We start from the raw sequence: 25,990 nt of genomic DNA, 5'->3' as shown, positions 1-25,990 counted from the left end.
ATCTTTAATAAATTTATAGATTAGATAAATGTAATTATTTCTTTTTTTTGATTCCATTGCAATGTATAATATCTTGACACAGTTTTTATCGAATCTAGATCAAATATATTCACATAGTTTATTAATAAAGAGGTAGATAAAATTTTATATATATATTTACGTATATTATATATTTATTTAAATTAGTTACATATCAATAAAATATTATGTATAATAAGCAGGCATTTAAAAGTCTTCCCAAATATCGTATTCCGGTGGATTAATATTGTCTTCCTTAAATTTCTCAAGGAAATATCGTGTATCGGTGGAACTGCTTATTTTAATTTTGAGCGGAGTTTTCATTTTACGAGCGATTAACTTTTCCCAATTAAATTTAGTAAACCATTTATGCTCTCTAATATCATTAGCACCATGTAACAAGCATCCTAAACGCTGTGATTTGTTTGTCTTGCATAGTTCTTTTATAATATTCACAGCTCTCTCGCTAATCTTAGGAGGAAAATTGACTGCGTCTATTCCTTTTATAATCTTATTATAAGTTTTCTCGTAAGTCGGGTCAGCCGAGGCAAATGGTGATCTTCCAACAAGCAATTCGTAAATGAGGACACCATATGCCCAGTAGTCTGCACCTTCGTCATACCCTCTTTGAAATATTACTTCCGGTGATACGTATTCCGGTGTGCCCATGAACAGGTAGCACTTCTTACTTTTTGTAATGTGCATTGCGTTCCCGAAATCTGTTAATTTTGCATATCCATTTGCATCTATCAAAACATTTTCAGGTTTAAGATCAAGGTATACTATGTTCCTTTGGTGTAAATATGCTAATGCTTCCAAAATGCAAGCCGCCAGGAACATTCCGGTTTTCTCTGTAAAGTAACCATGTTCTTGGCTGGTTCTCCAATACCACAGATCACCTCCCAAACAGCTCTCCATCAGAAAATACAAATACTTTCTATCTTGATAGGTTTTATACATTTTGACGATGAAATCATTTTCACAGGACATGTGTATTTGCTTCTCCATTATAGCTAATTTTTCCATTTTCTTCTTGACTACATTGTCCTTTACAAGATATTTTAAAGCAAATACTAAATTTGATTGCCTTTTGTGCTGGACCAGTTCAACTCGTCCGAAGGCTCCTTTTCCAATTGTTACCACGCGTTTTAAATGTGATAACTCCAGATTAGCATATTCACTCGATTCATTTATTTCTATCTCTTCATCAACAATATCTTTTTTGCTGAGAAAAGTATCTAAATCGCTTAAACATCTGTTGAAATCTAAACGAGATAAAGTCAAGCATTCTACTCCAGGTGAATTGGCTGTTACTGTCGCTTGTCTGACATCATTTTCGATTAATGCCATTTCTCCGAAATACTCTCCTCTACTCTTAGTAGCCACTCTTCCTTGACCTTCAATAGTAATATTTACGGTGCCAGTTTTGATAATATAAAACTTATCTCCTATCTCTCCTTGCTTTACAATATCAGTGTTTTCAGTAAAGAATTCATTTTGTAACAATACTAATATTTCTTCGAGTTTTTGTATTGAAGCTGATTTGACGGATGGTACCTTTTGTAAGAACGACAGCATTTCCTCCTTTTCGGCTTTTGCATTTTGAATTCTAATTTTTTGATAGACTGATCTATCGAGTATCCAAACTTTGCCGTTAGTTCTTGCTCTTATCGTTGCTAAACGAGTGGCATTATGAATCAATGCAAGTTCACCAAATATTCTATTGTCGGAGAAAGTGCCCCACAGAACTTCGTTAATTATAATATCATAAGAACCACTTGCTGAAACATACATGTGGTCTCCCTCGTCACCTTGTTTTATAATAATGTCATCCCTCATAACATCTTTGTGATACATAGACGATACAATAGTGTTCAACTGCTTTCCTTTGAATAAACTGCTAATAAATTCATTGCATTTTATTGCTTCCTTTATTATATATTCATCCCTAAAAATAAGTAATTTTGTGTTATTTATAGAATGACGCAATATATTTTAACATGTATATTTGTATAGTAAAAGTTTAATATTATTATTTTCCATATAAAAAATATAATGAAATTAAACAAGGTATATTACAAAAACTAAAATAAATAGAAAATATAATGATAGTTTATTTTATAACATACTCTTTGGATTTTTTGTAGTCGATCACTTTTACTTGTTCATCAACATTTTCTCGTTGTACACCTGAACGTCGATTCTCTTTTTCTTTGGGTTCATCTGTAATTTTTCCCTTACCCCTTTTAAGGCACAACATTTTAACTAATAGTAAGATATATTATGCCAACTCAATGACTATTCCCCTACATTTCTTATCATAAGAATTATTCTTAGATTAAAATTATCTCTATGATATATGAAAACAATATAAAAATTAGTTACTGGAATTCGTACAGCTTTTATTTCAAAATAAACGATAGAACGGATTAACAATTTTTGATTGCACAATTAAAAAAATAATATATAAATACAGAAATATACATTTAAAATATGTAATTGTTTATTTTATAATACAAATTACAATATACTGCAAACATTCAACTTAACTAGGTTTGTATTGGGCATTGCCGGAGAGCAGTTGTTGCGCTGAACGTGCAGCAATGTCCGGATCGTATAATAAAGGATTGCTGAAAGTTGTCGGTGGGACGTTCTGAGGATAAGAAGCGGATGTGTACATGGGATTCACTGGACTTGTCATATATGTTGGTTGAACATTTGTAAACTGATGTTGCAATGGTTGGGTTATTGGGTTATTTTGATTGAAGTTGGGATAAGAATAGTGCACATTGTCGACTTGCGGTACGCTGAAGAAAGGAGCAGTGTTTGGAATGCTTTGCATCGCAGCAGGAGGGTTGTTATTAGATAAGATCTCCTGATTACACAAATCGTTGACATTACTTTGTGTTGTCGGAGTTTGTACAACAAACTCATTGGGAACAATCATTTCTTGATTAATCGTCGGGGCAATGGACGTCATTGGTTCTATCATGGGACTCGACATGACTGGGTTCAATGGTGGATTCGAAATTATAGGATTTATGGGTTGTGTTGGAACTAATGGATTATTAATAGCATTTACACAAGGCGCAGTTACAGATGGCGGTTCAGTGATTGGAGAGGGCCTTTCAACTTCTACGCCTGTTGAAGGTGGTAGTATTACAGTGTTAACACGATTTTCGTTTTCCAAATTCACGTTAGGATTCATTGGTGGTGGTAGTAAGTCAATTTTCTTGGGCAAATTGTCCAATTGTAAATCCTTCAACTGCGAATTTATGACATGCGTTTTATTAGGCTCTGGTATATTATCTCTTATTGGAATCCTATGCAAGTATCCATAACCAATCCCACAGCCAATACTGCCTTCACCACCCCAAGCAGCATTTGGGGTTATTGTAACTTCTCTGCAAGTATCTTCTTGACTATTATATACATATAATTTCAGACTTCTCCCTTCATGTGTCTCCACAAGTGCAAATAAATCTTCATTTTCATGTAGTGCAGATTCTGCTCCTATTATGTAATCATTGAAAGATCTCAAACCAGCAAGTTCAGCAGGAGAGCTTGGATGAACTTCTAGTATGTGCCAAACGTTTTCATTAGCACCTTCAAATGAACAAAATCTAATACTAACTCCTAATAAACCTATGCCACCCCATGTTTCACTGGGTTCAATTGTTACACTCCTAACAGATTGAGATTTACTGCTATAAACTGTAAGTGGCAACTCTTTACCTAAAAAATAATTACATTAAGTATAACAATCATCATTACATAGTCTTTAACATAAGTTTTTTGTGAGATTAATATGCAAATTTGATAGATATGTCAATAAACTTAAGTAAAAATCTATAAAATACTTAAATGCAACTTTTTTAAATTACAAAATTGCACTGATAGATTTATAAACCAACATACCAATTCCATTTCGTAAAATTTGTTTAAATGTATCATTGTCTTGATCAAGTCTTGTTCCATTAATTGCTACTATAAAATCAAAAAATGATTGTAGTCCAGCCACACTTCCAGGAGAATTCTCTTGCACCTGGTGAATATAATGATTAAAATATGTACTATTAATATTAATTTATTTCAGTGTATTCTTACTCTCAACACATGATATCCTTCTGTGCCACCGCCGGGTATATCAACACTGTTGGAATTGCCCATAATTTTTAACTAATAAGGGTTCCGTGAAAAAATTACGTGGCACAAGAATTTTAGAACATAGCATAACAAACGATGCGTCTACCAGGCGATGACTGTCATTCATGACAGATGTCATGTGGACAATTTTTTACCAACATAATAGTAACAATAAAATATTAAATTAGGATACATTTTGTCTAGCTTTTTTAAATTACTTAATTAAATATAAAGTTATAAACCTACTAATATAATGTATAGGATGTACAGAAACATCTATGGTTGGTAGCCCTTTGCAGCAGAGCAATTTATTTTCTTATTATGTTATTTTGTTGAGTTTGTAGTATGATTATTTGTTGCAATAAATGTTATTATTATAATGTATTAAAAAATATATTTTTCTTTTTTAATGCTCTAATGCTAGATACTTAAAAGTTATTATATATTTAATTTTAATATATCCATAAATTCGGTTTTATTTAAAAATTGATATTATTCAATTTTACATTGCATTTTAATAATGAAAATACATTAAAGTTAACTTTTAAGAACATATAATGTATGAATTAGTAATATGATGATTTTATTTAACGAATTAAGCATAATATATATTTTATAAAACTTTTGGTACAAAGGATTTCAAATATTAAGAGATGCCTTTAAATATATAATAATTAAAGTTTCATAAAGTAAAATTAATAAATAGTTTTTAAATATTTGTTTTAATTATTTTTTGAAGGATCAAGGAAACATGCTTTAAAAACAAAATTGAATGTAGATTGTATTGCCTATATCTGAAACGATATGACCCGAACAGTAATTCGACTGTTTACGTAAAAGAAATGGCGGAGAAACGAGGCTTCTTTGTTATTATAAAATTTGTGTTCTATTTATAATACATTTTGTCGAGAAGAGTTTCGGGTCGTTCACGATAAATCAAATGTCTGTAGTGATGCAGATATTGCTTCGTAGTCAGGTAAGTGCAATCAATGATTAATTATATCTCCTTATGTGTTTATAGAATGGTAAATCAATATATCAGCTGTTAGTAACAAACAAGTAATATTTTGTTTTGTATCTTTTAATTTTTGTCTGTCACCTTGCAAGAATGCTTTGGAGTTAATAAACAACGCACAAACACAACTTTTTGTTGATAATAGTGGATAATAATTCTTTGCTTTATGCTATTGGTTAAAAAATAACATTTGCTTAATTTGTTTGTTTACTTTTGTAATCAGTGTTTAAAAAAATATTGTAGTATTAAAAAAGTTACTTATTAATTACAAGTTAGTATATTTCGAATTAATTCAGTACATTATCTTGTCTTTGTTCATATTGATCAAGACATTAACCTTTGCACAACTGATATTTACACAATAAAAGAGGTTTTGTTTTATTTTTTGTAATGATACATTATGAAAATATCTATTATTGCTATATATTTGTCAGTGGCATACATGAAAGATAATTTATTGTTGAAATGTTCGTGATAGATAACAAAACTTCAAATCAAGTGCTTTGCCATATTTCTGCTTTTAACAAACAATATTGCACCATCTGTTAATTCTTAATCAATTTACTGATAATATATTTATATATAATCAAGTCTATATTCCAATTTATTTAGTTGCTAATAACTAGTTGTGTTTGCCTGTTACAGATCGAACAAATAACATTTAGGAATTAAATATGCAAAATTACGCTTCACTGCATGATGCTGACCAGGAGGAAAGTGGTGTATTGTTCCATGTTGCTGAGCCATCTAGAGCTAGATGGAATCACATAGAGGATTTAGATTCGTTTTTCACAAGACTCTACAAATACCATCAAAGACATGGATTCAAGTGCATGCTGGTAGCAGAAATTCTGGAATTAGTTCAGTTTGTATTCATTTGCGGATTTACGACATTCCTTATCCATTGCGTTGATTATCCTGTACTTTTTAAAGAAAAACCACCGCCAAGTGGAAATTCAACAAAGATTGCTATAAGCGACATAATACTTTCGCCACAAGAATGCAGTAATGATTTTGGTCTGACCACATATATTGGAATTATTATTGGGGTCGTAGTATGGGCATGGCGTTTAGTATGCCGTGTTTATCATTTGGTGCATTTCTGGGATGTAAAGCAGTTCTACAATTGTGCCTTGGATATATCAGATGATGACTTGGATAATATGACTTGGCATGAAGTTCAAACTAGGATAAGAGCTGTGCAATTGGAACAGCAGATGTGTATCCATAAAAAGGAGTTAACTGAACTAGATATTTACCATAGAATTTTAAGGCAGAAAAATTATTTGATAGCTATGACAAATAAGAAATTGATACCGCCAAGGGTTAATGTACCTATAATTGGCGAAGTTGTTTATTGGAGTTTAGGATTAAGATACAACATAAATTTATTGTTATTCTGCGGTCCTTGGGCACCCTTTGAAAATTCCTTTCATCTTAAGGAGGAATATAGAAAGCCTGCTGCTAGACATGAATTGGCAAGAAAACTTTCACGTTATATCTACTGGTTTGCAATAGTAAATATAATATTCTCGCCTTTAGTGTTGGCTTGGCAAATCTTGTACGCGTTTTTCAGTTACGCTGACCTTATGAGACGAGAACCTGGCAGCTTGGGAGTTAGATCTTGGAGTTTGTATGGTCGTATGTACTTGAGACATTTCAATGAGTTAGATCATGAATTGCAAGCTAGATTAAGTAGAGCTAACCGACCTGCAACTAAATACTTATCATCATTCAGCTCACCACTAGCCACAATAATAGCACGACCTATAGTATTAATGGCGGGATCTATTATAGCTGTGTTAATTGGACTTACTGTATATGATGAAGATGTATTATATGTTGAACATATAATTACAGGAATTACATTGTTGGGAGCTTTAGTTGCTGCTTTCAGGGCTCTAATACCTGATGAAACAGCTGCTTATTGCCCAGAGGCTTTGCTATCTAATGTTTTAGCGCACACACATTATTTGCCAAGTAATTGGAAGGGTCAAGCTCATACTTCCGGAGTAAGAAGGCAATTTCAGCAACTGTTTCAATATAGGATTGCGGGTGTCTTAGAAGAATTGGTTTCCCCGCTAATGACCCCTTACATTTTGTGGAAACACATTTACCCAAAGTCATTGGATATAGTAGATTTCTTCAGAAACTTTACAGTATCTGTGGTGGGAGTTGGAGATGTATGCAGCTTTGCTCAGATGGACGTTAAGAAGCACGGAAATCCAGAATGGCATGAAGTTGATAATACCAAGATACCAGATCAATATACCCAAGCTGAAGATGGAAAAACTGAATTATCTCTTATACATTTCACTCTTACAAATCCAAGCTGGCGCCCACCACCTGAAGACCAACAGTTTGTGGAAGAGGTTCAAACATCAAAAAGCATGAATCAACCGCAATCAAGTGTGAATTATTTAGGAGATTTATTTGATAGTTCAATTAGAACTGGTGCTGCGAGGGCTGAAGGGCCGCTTACTTCAGGTCCGAGCGATATGAGCTTGAGCACAATCTATTTGCATGACCTACATCACAGACAAGTAGGCTTCAGACAGCAGCAGCCTCATGCAATTGAAACCACGCCATTATTGTCAACTCTCAGTCAGTAATCTAGTCTTAAGTCACAAAATTGTATATTTATCTAAATTATTTCATATAGGTATACAAATTAATTAAATGTATATACATAATATATATTTACAAAATAAAGTGAATGTTCATTTGTCAATAAGAGTTCCTCGGACCTTTTTTAATTCATTTGCTTGTTGCTCCTGCTTCCTCTTGTTCATACCCTTCCTCTCCAATTGCTTTTCAATAATTCGTGCATTATTTGCATAACTGTCTGCAACTTCCCTCTACAATTGTAAATAAATTAAAACCTATTAAGAACTTTAAAAAACAATATATTTACCGCCTCAATTTCATCCTCCTCTTCATCAATGGTTGACACTGTCACTGAACTGAATTTGCCCATATTCTTGGTATGTTTTGTAACCATAATTTTCTTTGGTTTCTCAATTGTTACCTGATTATAAATATCTGTGGCAGGTCCTTCATTTGCTGAGTTAGTTACAGAACCATTGACAATAAAACTTACAAGACTTTGAGGATCATGTTTGTAATATAGTAGCAATGAACATTTTTTGCATTTGAGTCTATGTTGTCTTTCAATACCTTCGGGCCTTTTCAAATGGACTACTTCATCAGTTTCACAAATCATTTTGTGGGCATGTGCTTGACCATCCAAAACCCTGGCTCCATCCCTCTTTCGTAATGGCAATTTCTCTGTTGTACAATCTGAAAGATAATATTAATATTATGAATATCTAAAGAATAATAATATATACCTAATATAAGAGTCATTTGTCCACACAGGCAATAATAGCAATGCAATGGTTTTTCATCACTATACTCTTCTTGGTCTTTGGTGTCTGAACATGAAATACTTTTAGATATCACTTTTGGCATTTTTAACAGCTTATTATATTTTGTTAATTAAATCTTTAATGATGGTACTGAATTACACGCTATAAAGGTATACTATATAACTTTATGCCACTTTACGCGTTGGTTAATAACAACTACTTATCTCATAGAAAATATGAGGTTATATTTTGACATTTGTGTGGTGTATATTTGGTTGCCTGTTTACTTATAAATTAGTCTTGAACCTAGATTTATCCTAGGATTAACTTTATACTTAAGATGACATAAAATATCTAATAAATTAGAATAATGTGCAAGAAATAACTAAATGTATATGATTAACTATCAATTATTGTTATAGCAAATATTTCATGTTATTAGTTAATTCAATGCGGTAACAATGGTAACCAAATTTGACAGATCATTACTATACAATGATGGGTGAGGTCGTTGACACTTTCTGTCTGATATAAACAAACTAAAATTAATTTAAATATAAAGTAAACAAAAGTGACATAAATATGGCATTAAAAGATAAAGCTGAAGCGTACTTCGGCAATATAAATTCGATGGCAAATCGTATGACTATCGATATGAAACAAACCAAGCTGAGCTATGAGAACCTATGGCAAACATTATCCTATGAAGAGCAACAGCAAATTCTGAATCAAAGTATTATTAAACCAGAAATTTCACTCAAGTATCCCCATGCTAAAGAGTGTGATCCAAAGAAGACTGAGTTTGCAGTAAAGAAGATTGTGGATGATAACTGTATGTATCGTGATGAGCATTCAGGACCCTTCAGTTTTCATACATCTAGTCAAAGAGATCTCACAATATTCAGCAAGAAGATTAGTCCCAAGAAAGGAGTCAAGGTGATTCCTCCAAAAGCAATAGCTATTGTGATTCCTCCGAAAGTGATTATTGCACCACAGGAATCATCTGATGCTGATGATGGAGATACTGACTCTTTGAGTCATTTTTTACCAAAAACAGGACTGGATATGTTAGATAATTGGTGATTTTACATCTCAATTATGTTTTAAATACTCAAATATCCTTTTTGTATCCAAAGAAATAATGTACTCATATTTATAATAAACATTTTGTATTGCTTATGTATATAATTATTTTATTATAAACACCTAAATTACACATTTTTTAGTAAATATACTGTAAACTTAAAAAAATAATTTAATTAATCTAGAAAATTACTCATATTCAAAACAATATTTGTCTATTGTACATAAGTTCTATGGTCAGTACAGGTACTTCTCACCTATCTGCTTAACGATCACTCACACTTACGACCAATCGAGTTTCAACCTGCAATATGAAGAAATTCGAATTTTCTTGCATAATTTTACAACGATCAAATTCCCTATATAAGCTCGCTTATCGACTAATTCAATTAATGACAAAGTCGTCGAAATGGATTTCGGTCGTAAAGTGATGAGTACCTGTAAACACTTTTAAATTGCAACTACGGTAGCCTACGTTTCTTCAAGGATCAAAATACTTCTCTTGTTTTACCATTGAATGATGAAAGAATGTAGGCCTTATATTTATTGTTATAGAGGTATTGTGGATGAATTATGTACAAATATGATAGTGTGTGGTTCAGAAATTATTAGGGCGTTGCAAGTGGGTGTTAATAGTAATTAAAAATAATTTTATACATTATTTATATTTATTATGCAATATAATAATTATTTACAATCTTGTTTGATAGTTGGATAATTTCAATTGAAGTATTGATTGATTAATATCTTACTTAATTAAGTTTTACTGCGTTACTAGAAAAAAGTGAAGAAAATATGATAACAATTTTTCAAATATGACAACTTATAACCATAATAGTTATAAATCTGAAGAGCTAAATGGTGTTTATGTCATGCAACAATTCTGAATTGTTTCTACAGAAATGTTAGATTGAATTCAAGCTTTTACTAGTATATGAAACTGTAACTTCGATAAAACGGAGATGAATTCTCATGCAGTTTAGAAATGTTTCAATTAATTAGAACTCGATAACGGTAAATAACCCAAAAACAATTTTTTCATGGTAATAATTAATTAATGCAATAATCTATTTTTCAACAAATATAAATTTAGATAATCTTTAATTTTATATAATTTTGTTGAAAATTTGCTTAGTGTTAATCCTTTTCAATTGTTACTGGATTATCGCAACATTTGAAATTGAATAGGCATATTTTTTTGATAAAGAAAAATCTATTTAGATCAATATTGGAAGATCAATATTGGAATCAGTCCTTATCCGTGTGTTTTACATGGACTTCAATATTTGATATCGATATACTTTCGAAAATCTACTAGTGTTGTTTTTATGACTTTTCTTCAGTAGTGATACTGAAGCGTATTTACGAATCCTATTTTATTTATTTATAAAACAGGTTTTTTTTTTAAATTTGATAATACATACATATTTACACTGATTATCAAATTTTGAATGCATCTTTTAACTTTACCTCACATTTGTATCAGAAATGAAAAATGTAGATATAATGAATTCTTAGGAAGGGCCTGTAGGAAACACCAGTTGACCCGACGACTGGGTAGAGGTGTCAGCATCTCTTAGTTAAATTTATAGCATAATTAATATGTGATCTAGATTTGTAATTCTAATATTTTTTGTTAGCCCCAAACATTGTTTAGACTTTAAAAATTCTAGTGGATTCCTAACGGTTAAGACTACATGGCCGTCTTAGGAAATACATAATCATGAAGCTTGCAATTAATTTTTTGTGTGTATTATTTGCTATTATTTAATTAAAGAATTAAATGTGATTAATCTACAAATACGTTTGTATAACCTTTATGTTGACCATTGCTTACATCTAAGCAAATAAATAAGTAGTATTATTGCAGATAAAAACAGATGATAATCTAATGTTAAACTAGTTAAAAAATCTAATAAATAAATAACTAATATATAAATATTTGTTCACATTTAAAATTATTGTTCAGGATTTGTTTACTTTAGTGCTATTATGATGGACTTGTTTTGCAATAATCATAAAAAGTAATGAATACAAATGTACATTTCACTAGTTAATCTGTTGTTTTCTTAAGAAATGTTGATAGTTTGAAATATTATCTGAAAAAGATGGATCATGGTTTTTAAAGGTAAGCATTAGTTTTTTAGAGTAAATTAAATCGAACTATATCGAGTATATATAATGTTCGTAGTAGGCCTTTCGCAATGTTCTGTTATGGAGCTCCCACGTGTATAAAATTGAACGTAACTGACGTAAACATATCATCTGTGTCAGCCAATGAACTGGTAGTATTCAGCAGACGAATGTTTTGCTCCGTGCGCGGTTCGATTCGATGCGAACCCGTTCACAACTTATTCACTTATATACCTCCTATACTTGTCTATACTAAACCCAGTACATCGCGGTGGTTCGTTGCGGACGGTTCGCGATTTGTTGTTCGCGCCATAACGTGCGTAGTCTCATTGTTGTTGTTCTTGTCTGTGTATTATTATTATTGTACTTTCACTATCATGATATGCAAGTTGTTGTTGTTGTTTTACGAGTAAATTTTTGTAGCAGAGACCAACATAGTTTTTAGATTTGTGTTGTCATTGTTGTTGTTGCTATCGATATCGTTGTGCTATCATCTCGTTCCTTGTCATTTTTTGGCATACCTTATTGTCGTTCTTGCACCTTCGCCGCCTCCGGCAAACACCATTCGCAGAAGATGGACTTCAGTATGCTGAAGAGGCACGACAGGAATAACAGTAAGTGCATTTATTTACATGCCAACCCACCGATCATCATCGAGCGAATCCAATCAACTACATAATGCAATTCCTTCCTTCGACATCCTGCGAACCATATTTTGATTGATCCATTGTTATGTAATGATTAACTGTGTCCGAAGATCCATTCTGCGTTACTCTCCGTTTTTAGAAGTAAATATTTTGGATTAGCTTCCACTGTTTGGCATGTTCTGTGTATACAAGGTATTATATTTCAGCAATAACTATATAAGTTAAGACTTCACTTTTACAGACGGACAACTGACCCAAAATGTTCAAAAGACATCTCACACTGCATCAACATTAACAAATACTTTGTCCATTGAACAAAACAATACCAATTATTAATTAAAAAAGTTTTCTTCTTTAGAAATTTATGTTTGTCAGCTTACGAAAGTTAAGCAATTGTACTTGGATAATTGGAGAATTATATTCTTAACATCAAACATTTGTGTTAAATGAAGAGAAAAATTATAGCTACGACTATATAATGTTAATGCAAATTTCGAAATCTTGATTTGATATTCGGTTTAGTTTTAATAGTTTAATATTGTTATTCAACATTTGCAAATTAAACATTTCGGAGAAGCAAACATTCTGGATACACAGCATTTCGTTTTCCTGTAGGATAAATAAGTACACGTATGTGAATTTGTTTACATGATTTTCATCGAGTTTATATAGGAGCGTCCGTGGACTCATTCATAAACATGTATTGTTTAGTGTAAACAATCGGCTATCGATTTCACATTTATTTATCTTGTTTCTTCACTTTTTTGGCTAACCTTTTAAATCCATCCTCCCTTTGATATTTATGTTTTGAATTATTTATGAATCCTATAAGTAAAATTGTATTAAGAACTAAGAGAGTTGGTTTTTAATCAATAGATTGAATGAAACTCGAGCAAATATAGTAATGTTTTCTAACGCATTGTAATTCATTTCCGTTCATTAATGCTTTTTTTTATATGTATTTAAATACACGTAAAACCTCATGTAAGTAAATTGCTTAATTGGCCATAAATCAGATTGTGCAATCAATTATATTCTAATTAAAATGTTTATTTATGTGCGGAGTTATTAAGAGCGAACTGGTCTGTTTCATATAATTATCGTTAATCGATACAATACTACGTTGATCGTAACTTCTCGCTACATTGTCTTAAGGAACAAACAATAAAATTATTTGTCAACAGTTTTCAATACTATATACAATCCGAGCACGATGTAACGAAGAATGCAAGTCGTCGAGTTGAAAAATAAATTAATTGTAAGTTCTTTTGATGTGCAATTACTTGAATACTGTGTACGATACCAAGGACGACTAGAAAAAGGAGTCATAAATTGTCAACTTGGTGCTTCTCATTACAACAACGACTACTATTGAGAATCGATCGGAGAATATATAGCAGAATAAAAAAAAAATGCATCCCTCTTTGGATTTAAATAATTCATTTTCGTAGTATTCAGTACGATTCTTCGCAGAAACAAAGCTCGCTTGCAGATAATTTTCAGAAATAATTACGTAATTCTCCAAACAGTTGCAAATATTGTGTTGACAATGCTCTAGTTTGTTGTGTAAGGTTTATGATTCAATATGTTATGTGAATACTGCAGTATTGCGAGATCAATCGTAATGACTACGCATTTATTTTTATAAATCTGGAAATAGATCGTCATTGTGCTGTCCTTTTTGCTTCAATCTTTGTTAAGACAATTTAGACCCTCTTCTCTTTCAGCGCTTGTCAGATCCATTATATAATGGACGGGTTGTGTCTCTCCCGGGATTATTGTCCAATTATACACCTGAAACATTGCCGAAATAGTGAGCTACGAAGATCTCTGAAAAGCTTAACTTTTGCTGAACTATATAATTATTATAACCTTAGTTAATCAAGTATAAGTTTTAAATACATATAACAGCGTTATTTTACTGTAATTTATGTTCCGTTTTATATCTTAATTCGCAAAATTAATGAGGCGCAAAATTAATATAGCTACGTCAAATTGATTTGTGAACGTTCAATCATCGCATATATTTGAGGATTTTATTCGAGCCTTGACATTGATAACAAAAATAAACTAGAAATCAATGTCATGTTGTTTTTGCAAAGTAATATATTTTATTTGATCGTCGCCTATTCGAAACGCCGTTTGTCATTGAACGCATGAACTCCAAAAAAAAAAGTTAAAGTCTCTTATTTTCTGTTTTAACTATCTGCAAATTGATGGCTGCGCCTCATTTTAATTGGTTCGCACTTCGAATTATTACTAATATTCTTTCTGACGTTTTGCCACGCGTATCATTTACGCAGAAAAACTTTTCTTTTTAATATATTATTTATTTTTATTTAAAAAAAAAGCAAACAAAAGTAGAGCGAAAACATGCATTTAATTACTGAATGAAATTGACCTGATCGATTAATACGGATTATCCCTGACCTCGGAGTTTCTGCGCAGTATTATATTCTCTGAAAGATCGAATACGAAGTTCATTTTGTGTGGGTGCCCTATGCACCATGGCTTCGTGCCATTTTATTCTTGCAGCACGATTAACTGCCTTCATCGTCATCATACGAAATGCATCTTTCAATGAATGTTTTAAACTTACAACTGCAATTCTCGCTTCACTGATGCCATTAAAATAATTATATCTCAATTGACGTGGTATGTCACAATTTATTTATATATATGTCGTGTTTATGTGGGAAATCTTTGTATTGTTTGAAGTTACGAATCAATCCGTGTCACCTTCTCTTATCAGTGTTTGCAAAATCACATGTTTTGTTTATTTTCAAAAGAACTGATCAATCCTTGTTATATATTTTTTAGCTAAGTTGTTTAATATTATGTAAATTTTAATTAGTTAGAATTTTAATTGGACTGTTGCAATTATATTTGATCTTTTGTGGCTTGGAAACATTTCGCTAATTGTTTTTCCTGCTTTCGTCTCTAGCTTTTATTGGTATAGACAAGATCGCACTTTATCACAACACACAATCAGTACTGTAATATGATAAAATAATTATATAATCATTTATTTATGATTAAAAATGCAGATTTTTTTATTTAGAAATTCATTAATTAATAAAAAATAACTATAATAATAAATTTATTTTAAATCTATTAACATTTTAATATAAATTTAAAACATAAATAAAGTTTTATAAATGAATTGAGAATATGAATGAATGGAGATTGAGAATATTTCTTATCATAGTACGTTCAATTTTATATGAAGTATATTTTTTATCAGTCATAGTAATATTTATTGGTATATTTCTAAAAGTTTAACTATCTTGGAAACTTCTTTCATAGAACTGATTGAAAACTTTTTTTTAAAATTGATCGCACTTGCATGGTTAATTTTTTAATGCATTTTTTAATCATTCATTTTATTGCAAATTTTTGTCGATCGTTGACCGTATCCAATTGCAGTTCAAGGTTAAATTGCATGAATTTTGACTTTATTAACATTTCCTTTCGCTCTGCATTAATTAAAAAAACGATATTCGACCTCTTTCGTGCGAAAGTAAGGAATATTTGTTTTTTAACAATATTTTCATGTACAAAAATACCTTGTATAATCCGTCAATATCACGCTCGAAATCGAGGATTTTAAAACTGCATAAAAATAAACGTCACAGAAAGAGAGAAGATTATTTATGTAAAAAATGTGTACTGTTTTATAGCAATAAATCTACACTGATCGAAGCCGGATTGCTAGGTTTTGTTGTATAAAACGAAACTATTGTATGCAAACAAGATCGATTCATATCTTTTAAATAATACAAAATTCATTGTTAATACTATTGATAATCTTGAAACTTCCAGATTTTCCTAACAATATATTTTACTAATTTATTTATTACTATAATCGGAATTGAAAAGATGATGTAAAATCTGTGTTATTTGCGTATTTATGAATTCCCACATAAAGAAGAATGAAAATAGGACATGGCGTGTGTACGAGAATGCCTCTGTCCATTATTCATCACATTTTGACGTGTTTCGTAATAGGTTCAATGTTCAATTTGCCAAAAATAAAAGGCGTCCGGACCATGACACAAATTATTAGCGTGCAAAAGTATATTAGAAAGTGTAACAGAATATATGGAGAGACCCGATGTGGTGTTTGTATGTATATCCTTGTTTGCAATTTCACAATGAAGCAGCGGGAGGGAAAAACGTTGCGACAACAGACAGATAGAAATACACGTAGAGAACAGAGAAAAGAAAATTTCTACCTACAATTAAAAGTGCAGTCGACTCGATCCACCGATTTCAATTTATTTGAGCGCGCGACTTGTTGAGCAACCTTTGTTTACCTTTTGTTTAAAGAAGGTGAACGTCTTCATGCAAATATGTTCCCCCTTTACTTCGTACATCTTTTTTTATTGCGACTTGGAGTACGAAGTTCCTTGAACTAGGAGGAGGGGGGGATTTTATAGTTTTTTTGGGGGGTCCAGTGCGGACATTGAGCCAAACATTGACCCTAAAAACTTCTATGCAGAGAGATAAAATGGTGGGGAAACAGAACGTCGATCGTAGATAGAGAAATTGCGCATCAATTTGTTATTTGTATAGGATGAAATACAATATTATGCATTTATTTTCCTTATACATCTTAGATTTACTTTATTTATTCCAATTGTTCAATTTATATACATTACATTCGAGGTCGCTTCAAACCACCAGATTTGTTGTAAACCATTCAAAGCTTCAATACAAAATATAGATATAAATAAATTACTCACATAATCCAGAATTATCTATTGCACAATCATTACTTCCAACATTTCTGTTCGTGTCTAATAAAAGGAAATCTTTTAAATGTATGTGGAATAATTTGGTATATGAATAACTCGTGTGTAAGTAGTAATATCATCTACAATTTTCTAAGACGCACATAGTAAACATTGACCCGTCGAGGACACCAACATTTCATGAGCTCTCAATTCGTACCACATACATATTTATATGTATACCTATAACAGGTAACACTGCAGTCACAAATTTATTTTATACACAATTATATTCGTCTATTTCAATCGATTTAATCGGTTTGCAAAAGCAATTATTTTTAAATTCAAATACCAGAGAACATATTTACATTACCTGTATTTTACGCAAAATAACAATTGTTGAATTCGTTCGATTTAATGCTTTGTTTTTTAAACAAACTCAATTTTAATTTAAACTATCAAGTTTTGAAACATTGTTAAAATCGTGGAATTTTACATAAAAATAAAATAAACTAATTTTATTTTAAACAATTATGCTTCGTTAAAAACGTAGAATTTTAGGTGGAATTTGCAATGGGAAAAACAGAATTTTAGATCTATTAATAGAGACATAGTTGTAATGATCCGCACAGCATAAGTGGTGCAAATTATTTTAGTTTGTGCACGTGGAAATGATGGTAAATACTCTACGGAGCTTAAGAAAATATTTTCTGAATTTATCGAAGACACGTGCATTGCAGTCAGCAAAGAGGTAAAATGTAATGTCACATATTGAGAGAAATAAACAAAGAATACAATAATGAAACAAAAAAAAGATCAACTATTAAATAGGGCTATTGAACATAGCCCTATAATTCTGTAATATATTCAATAATATTGGAATGGATGAACTTAAAAAAAAAATGAAAACTGTAAGCATCTATAAAATTTAAGTATGTTTGATAAGAACTTAAATATTTTAACAATAGATAGATAATTATTTATTTCTATTTTTTTTATATCAGTAAGGTATTTTTAATGCAAGATATCAAAATATGTAATTCTTTTAAAATCATATCAAATGTAATTTTGATAGTTCAATATTTATCTGATCGAAAAAAAAGTTATCTAAATGGCAACCTTCTTAATTATTTATAGTGCGAAATGCATGTAAAAGAAGTAAGAGGGAAAAGAAGTATATCCGAATAAGTTTTACACAATAAATTATATTTAACAGTTAATAGTATCAGTTGATAATATATAAATCTATTCTATAACTGAATACCTATTCAGCATAAAGCAACAAATGTCTTCTCGACAAACTATTGCAAAGATATGTTATTAGGAATTTTAACTATATTGGTGGGAGAGTTCTTATATGACTTATATGACTTTTAGTAACAAAATAAAAAAAATCAGGTCCGAAAGGGTTAAAATATTGGGTTAAATCTTCATACTTTTGTTTGGATTCATATATTTTCAAAACAATCGTCCTATTTCTGTACGGTTTACGTAATGCTTAATTCTATTCAGATTTATTCAAGTTGGAAAAAAAAAAAGATGCGAGACGGAATTGGTGCGTCGCAGTTATTAGTTTATTTTTTTCACCTTCCAAGTTAATATTTACATTTTAGACACACGGTGCTACGAACTGCGTGATACTTTAAGCTCAGCACGATGAAAGGAGATGTATTTACATTTACGGTGTACATTCGAGATATGGAAAGCTTTATCTAATTGAGAGCTGCGAAAATGTGAAAGGAATTGATAAAAAAAAATGTATAATAATGCAAGGCGCCATTAAAAACAAACCAAAAACGTTCCATCATCGAGGAACCATTTCGAAATTACAATACATATCAGTCGTTATTAATATTCACGTTGTATATACAACAAGACACGCAATCAGCGCCTGCTTGTGTTTGTTTATATTACTTATTTCTTACGATAGGCCGGAGAATGTATATTAACACTTTTTTTTATCCACAATTTATTTCTAAAGTAATAATAGCATTATTATATCTTAATATAGATACAATTATAATAATTTAAGTAGTGGTAGTATTTGGAAATGAATAATTTAGTGCAAGTATGAATTATGATTAAGATTTTTTATAATAACTGATATATTTAGCAAAAATACAGCAAGAATTAGACACAACAAATGATATGATTCTCACGAGAGTCTAAAGATTGTTTGTTAATACTTTATCTACCAGGTTACTAATACGTCGGAAGATCGAATTACATGTTTTTTTTGTTTGCAGCTTAATATATCTGTAGATATATACATGTATCTCCCGACTTACGAACTCTCGGACTTACAAACAACATTCTAAAAGGAGATATATCGTGATAAAAAAAACTGTTCAAACAAAAATTGATAATTTCTTGGATACAATTTTTGAAAAATGAACTATCTGTTTTGTTGCGTTTGTTTCTTTTGTCGTTTTTTATTATGTAATTGTGATGTCTACTTTCTCTACTGTTTGTAAGTATTTTGTTTTTTTTAATCTATTTTTTCAAATGTATGCAGTCAGTAATACGGGATTTAACATATATAAAAGTAAAAACCTTGATAAAGTGTGGTATACTAAGTATATTTTAAAATTTCCCAGACTTACGAATAACCCTTTGGAACGGAACTAGTTCATAAGTCGCGGGATGCCTGTATTTTTATTTACATTTTCTGTCTCGTACAAAAAAAACTATAATATCTGTGTATGGTAAACATATTTGAAACATTTCCTAAGGTGACTTGACGAGATAACAAAGACTAAGCGAGATGACAAAGCCTTGATAATTATCCAACAAGATAATTCGTAAGACACACAAAGTATGTGGCTTTTGTGTTAAGTTCGACATAACAATATTTGATGTTACAATTAATACCTCGACGAAAATGTATTGGATCGTGTATGATTCTATAGAAAATACATCAGGATTTAAGTAAAATAAGAATAGTATTAACAATAATCTTGTATTTATAGTATTAGGTACTATTCGAAAATAAATTTATAGAATCCAATAGGATTTTCAAAATAGGAATCATTCATTTTTTATTATATTTGTATCATCGAAATATTTATTATAACTGCAACTATTAACAAATATAATATTCAAACATATTTATGCAATCGTAATAATAAAATTTAGAAAATAATATATAATGATATTCCAGTGAAAATATTCACTTCTATCACGGAATTGAATAGCTAAACTTTTGTTATTATTCTTGGTATTATTTTTTTTAATTAGAATATTGTGGATATAATAGATATAAAATGATTGTATAATACTGTACCAAAAAAAACTTTATTAATACTGTACACAGATAATGTAATTCAATTATGTAACATGACGTGGGTATCAAAGCAAAATGATGCAGATGGGAATTTTGATTGTATATTGTGTAAATATATATGGCTATCACGGATGTCAAATGTCGAAATTATCGGCCGTTAAGTGGTTCCAGAACGGATGGGTCTGAGTGTATTGCCGTGTCGAATTGATATTGCAGACGTGCTATTGATTCGGTGGTAACAGCAGAAGATTATGATATAAAAAATGTGGACCATCTTGTACACAATTTTGATATCATAATCATCTTTCCCCTAGGAATAGAAGGATTGTGCTTGGGTAGACGATATCGCGATATCTTGCGAAAGAGCAGAGCAGAGCCGAGGATAGCGCGCGTCATCGATTCGTATACATGGGTGTGCGTGTGTATGTATGTATGTGGTTGTGAGAGAGCATGCCGAGAGTTCAGAGATTTCACATCGTCAACGACACAACGTTTTTCAATTGACCCAGGTTATGGTCTCCCATTCAAATGGTATAAATCACGGCGTTGTATACAAGGCATCGCAGAAATCGTTTCGCAGCAATTACCGAAAGCGCTCTCCTCTCGACAAATGAAATAAATAATTGGAAACGGCCGCCTCGGCCACAGTTTCTCCAATTTATATCTTGTAGACAATTTATGAACGATTAGTCTGGATCGTTTTATAGTGGAACAAACAACACCAGCGTTGGTGTGTTCTTTTTTTTCCTTTGATCAATATCACTCGATGAATTCATCATTAAGCAAAATCATTTCGCAAACCGAAAATTGCAAGAAAAGTAGAGTATTAGATGTCCTTCATTATAAAACCAGATTAAAATACGTTTATGTATTTTTTACATTTTGACTTTTATTAACAATTTAAATGCACCTCTTGTTATTGTTTTTTTTTATGAACTTTGTTTATCGATTTACAAGATGTCTGCGAGTCTTCTGATTACCGCATCTTGTTGTCATGGTAACCATACACATCTGCTTTTTTTCTTGTTCAACCAAGCCTGTTATTGTGCATTACAATAAACACACTTCTGAATTTGCGTGTTTCAATGAAATTATCATTATTAGTTCATTCTGTAAACTAGGTGTAACCGTGTTGAAAATAGAACATAATCATTTTAGTTTAGTTTTACGTGTTATTTGTAATTATAAAAGTTGTTTTCTACTTGATACATTTTTGTATACGTTCATACTATAATAATAACAACATTTATTGCAACAACTATCATACTCTTTTTATTTAGGTTTTTTTTTAAAGTATTGTTGAAAATTGAAATAAAGTTTATAAAGTCTCCATTTTAAGAATTAAGTGAATTAAATATTTTCAAAATTTGACTTTTTACTAATAGATTTATAACTTCAATATTTCGATTCTGAAATACAAATAATAATTAATAATATTCTATATGAGATGTACATAAAATTATTTACATACAAACTTAGATTATATTTATGAAATTATGTAAAAACTACATAATTAAAATTTATTATTTAGTTTTCTGTAATTTTTATAACATCATTAGCCGTAAATTAGTGTTTCTACAACATCATACAGATTAGCAAGCAATTATTTTTTTTTGCAAGTCTCTCTCTCTGATCCACTTAGTTACAGTTATTTATATACCATTTTATGGTCCTTAATTTGTAGCCTACGTACTAGTAGTGTTCCAGACACTCATTATCTTGGAATTCAGTCGTACTCATTTGAAATGCAAATTTCGCATTATTCCAGCAATGTCTTTGGTTTCCATTTTCTTATTTCCATATACCGTAAATTCATAGGAGCAAAAGAAAAAGATTAAAACTTTGAGTATTTTAATGCAATTGTAGGTAATAAATTAACGTTTGCACACGAGCTTCGATTTGCATTTTTAATTAATCTTAATCACTATTAGAAATGGAATTAATTTTAATTAAGTATAATTTATTTAGTATTATCAATTAACCGGTTATAGCTGTGTTTATTTAAAATTATTGAAGATGTTAAATATTCATGAGATCAATTAACATTTTATTCTTTTAAATTTGTTTTTGATGAGTTTACAATTTTTAAATTAACTTTTTTTAATATGTTTTATTATTTCATTTTCGCGAATATTTATGTCAAAATAGAATTTGTGCTTATGATTATATATTCGTTGTTATCAATAATGTAACTTATGTAACAAAAAAGTTATTTTTACTTAAACTGGTTTGGTTTTTTTTATAAATGTTATATTTAATCAATAATCAATAAAATAATTACTTAGGTATTATAATACTGGTAGTACAATACTGGAATATTCAATTGGGACAGTCATATTAAAATTGACCGTGACAAAACACGCAAGAGATTCTTCACTTATCCATGATTTAAAAATCAATTATCTGTTCATGTTTATATAAATAAAAAGTTAATAGGTTAGCAAACAAAAAATCACTTAAATACAATATAAAAAGAATGATATAATAGCAAGACTATATGAAATTACCTCACGCCACTAAGATATAAATAATACCAGATACGTGATCATCTATAAAGATAATAATAATTATCTGATCGAAGAATCAGTTTGTAGAATCTACTTTAAAGTATATCGGATATAAATGCAATGATTAATTTCTAGATATATCCTGATTATTTTAGCAATGTTCAGTAACTAACAATTTATGAACGATTAGACTAAGGTCTCTTAATAGAAAAAAATATAATGAATTTTCTGACTTTCTTTATTTATAATTTCTTATAATAGCAATGTAATAATTAAATTATTGTTCTTACACATCGAAAAATTCGTAAGTAAGAAATAGAAAGGTATTTCTACCGAAAGTGATATGTTTTGTTTTTTTTGTGAAGTAGCAAATGCAAACAGAAACTAACTATATTTTGTAGATTGAATACATATTGAGAGAGTAGCGTTATGTTTGTTAAGATAACTATTGGAATGAACGAATCTTAACCGGACCACAAACGATCTGTTTTATTGAAGGGTCATTACTTCTTTTTCATGTAATATTGATGTTGAGACGTTTGCAGCTATTAAATTTAGATTTATATTTGTTATTATGTTAAGTTTATATTATGTTTATATGTTGTTTGCAATAAATATTATTATTTATTTTGAGACGATTCACTTTATGTGTAGATAAATATTAATCTAAATAATATTTATAATTTTGCATCATCATCATCAAGAGAAATTAAAATAAATAATTACAGAAAGTATTATTGTCATTATATCCTTTCAAACTTGTTTTTTATGTTAAGACTTTCATTAAATGAAAGAGAGATTTATTTAATGCATTTTATAATAATTGCGTATTTTCAGTATAATTATTCTGTTATAGAAATTTAAGAATAAATCTTTTGTTAATAATAAGTTATAAATATGAGATTCATTTTGATTAAAATTTATATTGAAGAAATAGTACAGTGTAGTTTTTTGTATGTATGCAATAAATTGTGTTTATTATTATATATGTAAATATTTGTTTTATTATTAGATAAAGGTTTTGAAATTTCTTTCTTATCATTTTTTACACCGTTTGTAAAGTGATTCTATATAATGTAAATATTGAGCAAATTGTTATAATTTATATCCAACGTTTTATAGTATTATATGCATTAAAGATTTATATTATTGATAGTATTTGAAATTCTGATCGTGTGTGGTTTGCTTAAAGATAGTGGTGCTCTTATAAATAGTGAGTTTCATCCTGTAGTTGTATGTAGATGGTGGTCATGGTTAGTGCAGAAGTGTATTTGCAATGGCTGGAGTTAGTATAGAGAGGATTGGATGAGCTGCATGGAAGGCATGCGTTGCTGGCCGTTGTTTATATTTACAAGATTCAAGTCGGTGACCCGATTTCGATTCGGGGCGTTGTATGAAACGGCTGGGCGTCGCGACGCGCGCTCGTAAATCGATTTCCAATACTACGAGGCGGCGGGTGGTGGCGACGGCAGCGGGTAGAGGAGCGCCGACCGCCTTCAGAATGGGCCAGACAACGTAAACTGAGGGGGGCGCACGCGCTCACGCCGCCCACGATGCATAACAAACGCGTACTCTGCTCTCGTTTGCCGTACGCTAGATATAAACTTGCGGCCATGGCTGAAAGCATGTCCCTTTTGGCGCGCAAATCGCAACCTGAATATAAGCCATGCCTAACCCTGCCTGGCCCCCAAAACCAGCCCAGACTTGGGGGTCCAAACCCAGACGTGCCTCTAAGCCTAACCACCTTCGCCCCTTCCTCCTGTCAAAACTTCACCGATCCCAGACGTCTCGTATACAGTGTGGACACACAACAACCGCATGTCCTACACTACACTACACTACTCGACGCACCACTACTGTACTCATTCATTCATCCTTTCATTTATACTACACATGAATTGCGTTTATGAAACATATTAAATAACCATTTGTAGCAAAGCTATATAGAATTACACCACATAATATTAATATAACTGTTGAAAACTTTCTCAAATATAACGTTTTATTAATATATTTTTTTAACTCTGCAAACATTACCATTTGTTATATATATATATATTATAACAAACATCATAACATTATATAATCTTGTAATATCTGCTGGAATAGTTAGTTATATGTTCAATTAGATAAACACAAATAATCTTGCATATAAAGATATATTACAAAACTAAAAAATTTTTTTTCAATATAATAATAGAAGATGCAATTTATATTAGTAAATATTTCCAGGGCTGTGTCGTGCTAAGACGCAAAGAGGAGGCACTGTAAGGGGGCGCTAAATTTTGAAATATGATCACACATATATTTTTTGGAAATTGGGTCCACTCAGACTTAAAAAAACGTTGTATTTAAGGGGCATTTCGAAGATTATTATACTGATAAAAGCTACCACACGGCCCTAAAGATTTCAATGAAAGCTGCAAATAATACACTAATACTGCTTGTAATATATACAAACATAAAACTACATATTACATAACATCACACAATCTTAAAATGTACGTTGAAAGCTGATTTAAAGTTTTATTACAATAACATTTTTCTTATAAAGCAGTAAGAAGCAATTTATTTTAAATTTTAAATTAAAGTAATTAGTTTTTATAAATCAGTGTTGTTTATAGTGAAAATACCATAAATATTATATGATAATATTTATAATCAATTTGTTTAGGTTAAAATTAAATATGAATAATATTTTCTATTGGTAGAATAATTACGGGAAATTTACTGTTGTAATGAACGTATTATTTATTATTATACATTGTATGTTAATGGAAATTATTATTTTGAGTATATAAATTAAATGTATAAATTATTTAATTGAGTGCGGAAATATACGTTTCATGTATGAGATAAATTATTGTAGTAATTTTATTGAAAACGATATTACTATATGTATGAGTACAATCAATATTTATCTGTAGAATATACTTGATGTAAAATTGCTTTGATTCTCCAGGTCTGACCCTTTGCGAATGCGATCACTAAAGAATTTCGTCCAGACGGTTTTATTGTTTATTTCAAGGACGACAGCAACAGTAAAAAAAAATCTGC

General features: G+C 30.5%; 6 protein-coding genes across 6 annotated transcripts in view; 3 read left to right on the top strand and 3 right to left on the bottom strand.

The window, feature by feature from the left end:
• Nucleotides 1-181: 181 nt before the first annotated feature.
• LOC108560149 (cGMP-dependent protein kinase 1-like) lies at nucleotides 182-2,416 on the bottom strand. The gene is made up of 2 exons (XM_017917592.1): nucleotides 2,148-2,416; nucleotides 182-1,966 (listed from the first exon to the last, which is right to left on the bottom strand). Exons 1-2 carry the CDS (start codon nucleotides 2,276-2,278, stop codon nucleotides 226-228), a joined length of 1,872 nt encoding a protein of 623 aa, XP_017773081.1. The 5' UTR covers nucleotides 2,279-2,416; the 3' UTR covers nucleotides 182-225.
• A 92-nt stretch (nucleotides 2,417-2,508) lies between these two features.
• Nucleotides 2,509-4,295, bottom strand: LOC108560148 (Golgi reassembly-stacking protein 2). The gene is made up of 3 exons (XM_017917591.1): nucleotides 4,126-4,295; nucleotides 3,937-4,063; nucleotides 2,509-3,753 (listed from the first exon to the last, which is right to left on the bottom strand). Exons 1-3 carry the CDS (start codon nucleotides 4,186-4,188, stop codon nucleotides 2,564-2,566), a joined length of 1,380 nt encoding a protein of 459 aa, XP_017773080.1. The 5' UTR covers nucleotides 4,189-4,295; the 3' UTR covers nucleotides 2,509-2,563.
• A 702-nt stretch (nucleotides 4,296-4,997) lies between these two features.
• LOC108560146 (autophagy-related protein 9A) lies at nucleotides 4,998-7,827 on the top strand. The gene is made up of 2 exons (XM_017917589.1): nucleotides 4,998-5,140; nucleotides 5,825-7,827. The coding sequence occupies exon 2, from the start codon at nucleotides 5,854-5,856 to the stop codon at nucleotides 7,789-7,791; it is 1,938 nt and encodes a 645-aa protein (XP_017773078.1). The 5' UTR covers nucleotides 4,998-5,140; nucleotides 5,825-5,853; the 3' UTR covers nucleotides 7,792-7,827.
• Nucleotides 7,828-7,874: 47 nt separating this feature from the next.
• Nucleotides 7,875-8,795, bottom strand: LOC108560147 (UPF0428 protein CXorf56 homolog). Its single transcript, XM_017917590.1, has 3 exons — nucleotides 8,530-8,795; nucleotides 8,094-8,479; nucleotides 7,875-8,037 (listed from the first exon to the last, which is right to left on the bottom strand). The coding sequence occupies exons 1-3, from the start codon at nucleotides 8,648-8,650 to the stop codon at nucleotides 7,900-7,902; spliced, it is 645 nt and encodes a 214-aa protein (XP_017773079.1). The 5' UTR covers nucleotides 8,651-8,795; the 3' UTR covers nucleotides 7,875-7,899.
• A 251-nt stretch (nucleotides 8,796-9,046) lies between these two features.
• Nucleotides 9,047-9,705, top strand: LOC108560139 (uncharacterized protein C1orf198 homolog). The gene has a single exon (XM_017917578.1). The coding sequence runs from the start codon at nucleotides 9,130-9,132 to the stop codon at nucleotides 9,628-9,630; it is 501 nt and encodes a 166-aa protein (XP_017773067.1). The 5' UTR covers nucleotides 9,047-9,129; the 3' UTR covers nucleotides 9,631-9,705.
• Nucleotides 9,706-12,026: 2,321 nt separating this feature from the next.
• The window catches only part of LOC108560145 (growth factor receptor-bound protein 14-like), a 135,046-nt gene continuing 121,082 nt past the window's right edge, over nucleotides 12,027-25,990 (top strand). Inside the window, exon 1 of the mRNA XM_017917587.1 lies at nucleotides 12,027-12,377. Coding sequence (XP_017773076.1) covers nucleotides 12,338-12,377 — 40 coding nt within the window. The 5' untranslated portion in view covers nucleotides 12,027-12,337. The remainder of the gene's footprint in view (nucleotides 12,378-25,990) is intronic.

The sequence above is a fragment of the Nicrophorus vespilloides genome, unplaced genomic scaffold (assembly GCF_001412225.1).
Source record: "Nicrophorus vespilloides isolate i.1.1-1 unplaced genomic scaffold, Nicve_v1.0, whole genome shotgun sequence".
NCBI classification, from domain to species: Eukaryota; Metazoa; Arthropoda; class Insecta; order Coleoptera; family Silphidae; genus Nicrophorus; species Nicrophorus vespilloides.
This window is presented reverse-complemented; position numbering and strand designations above follow the sequence as displayed.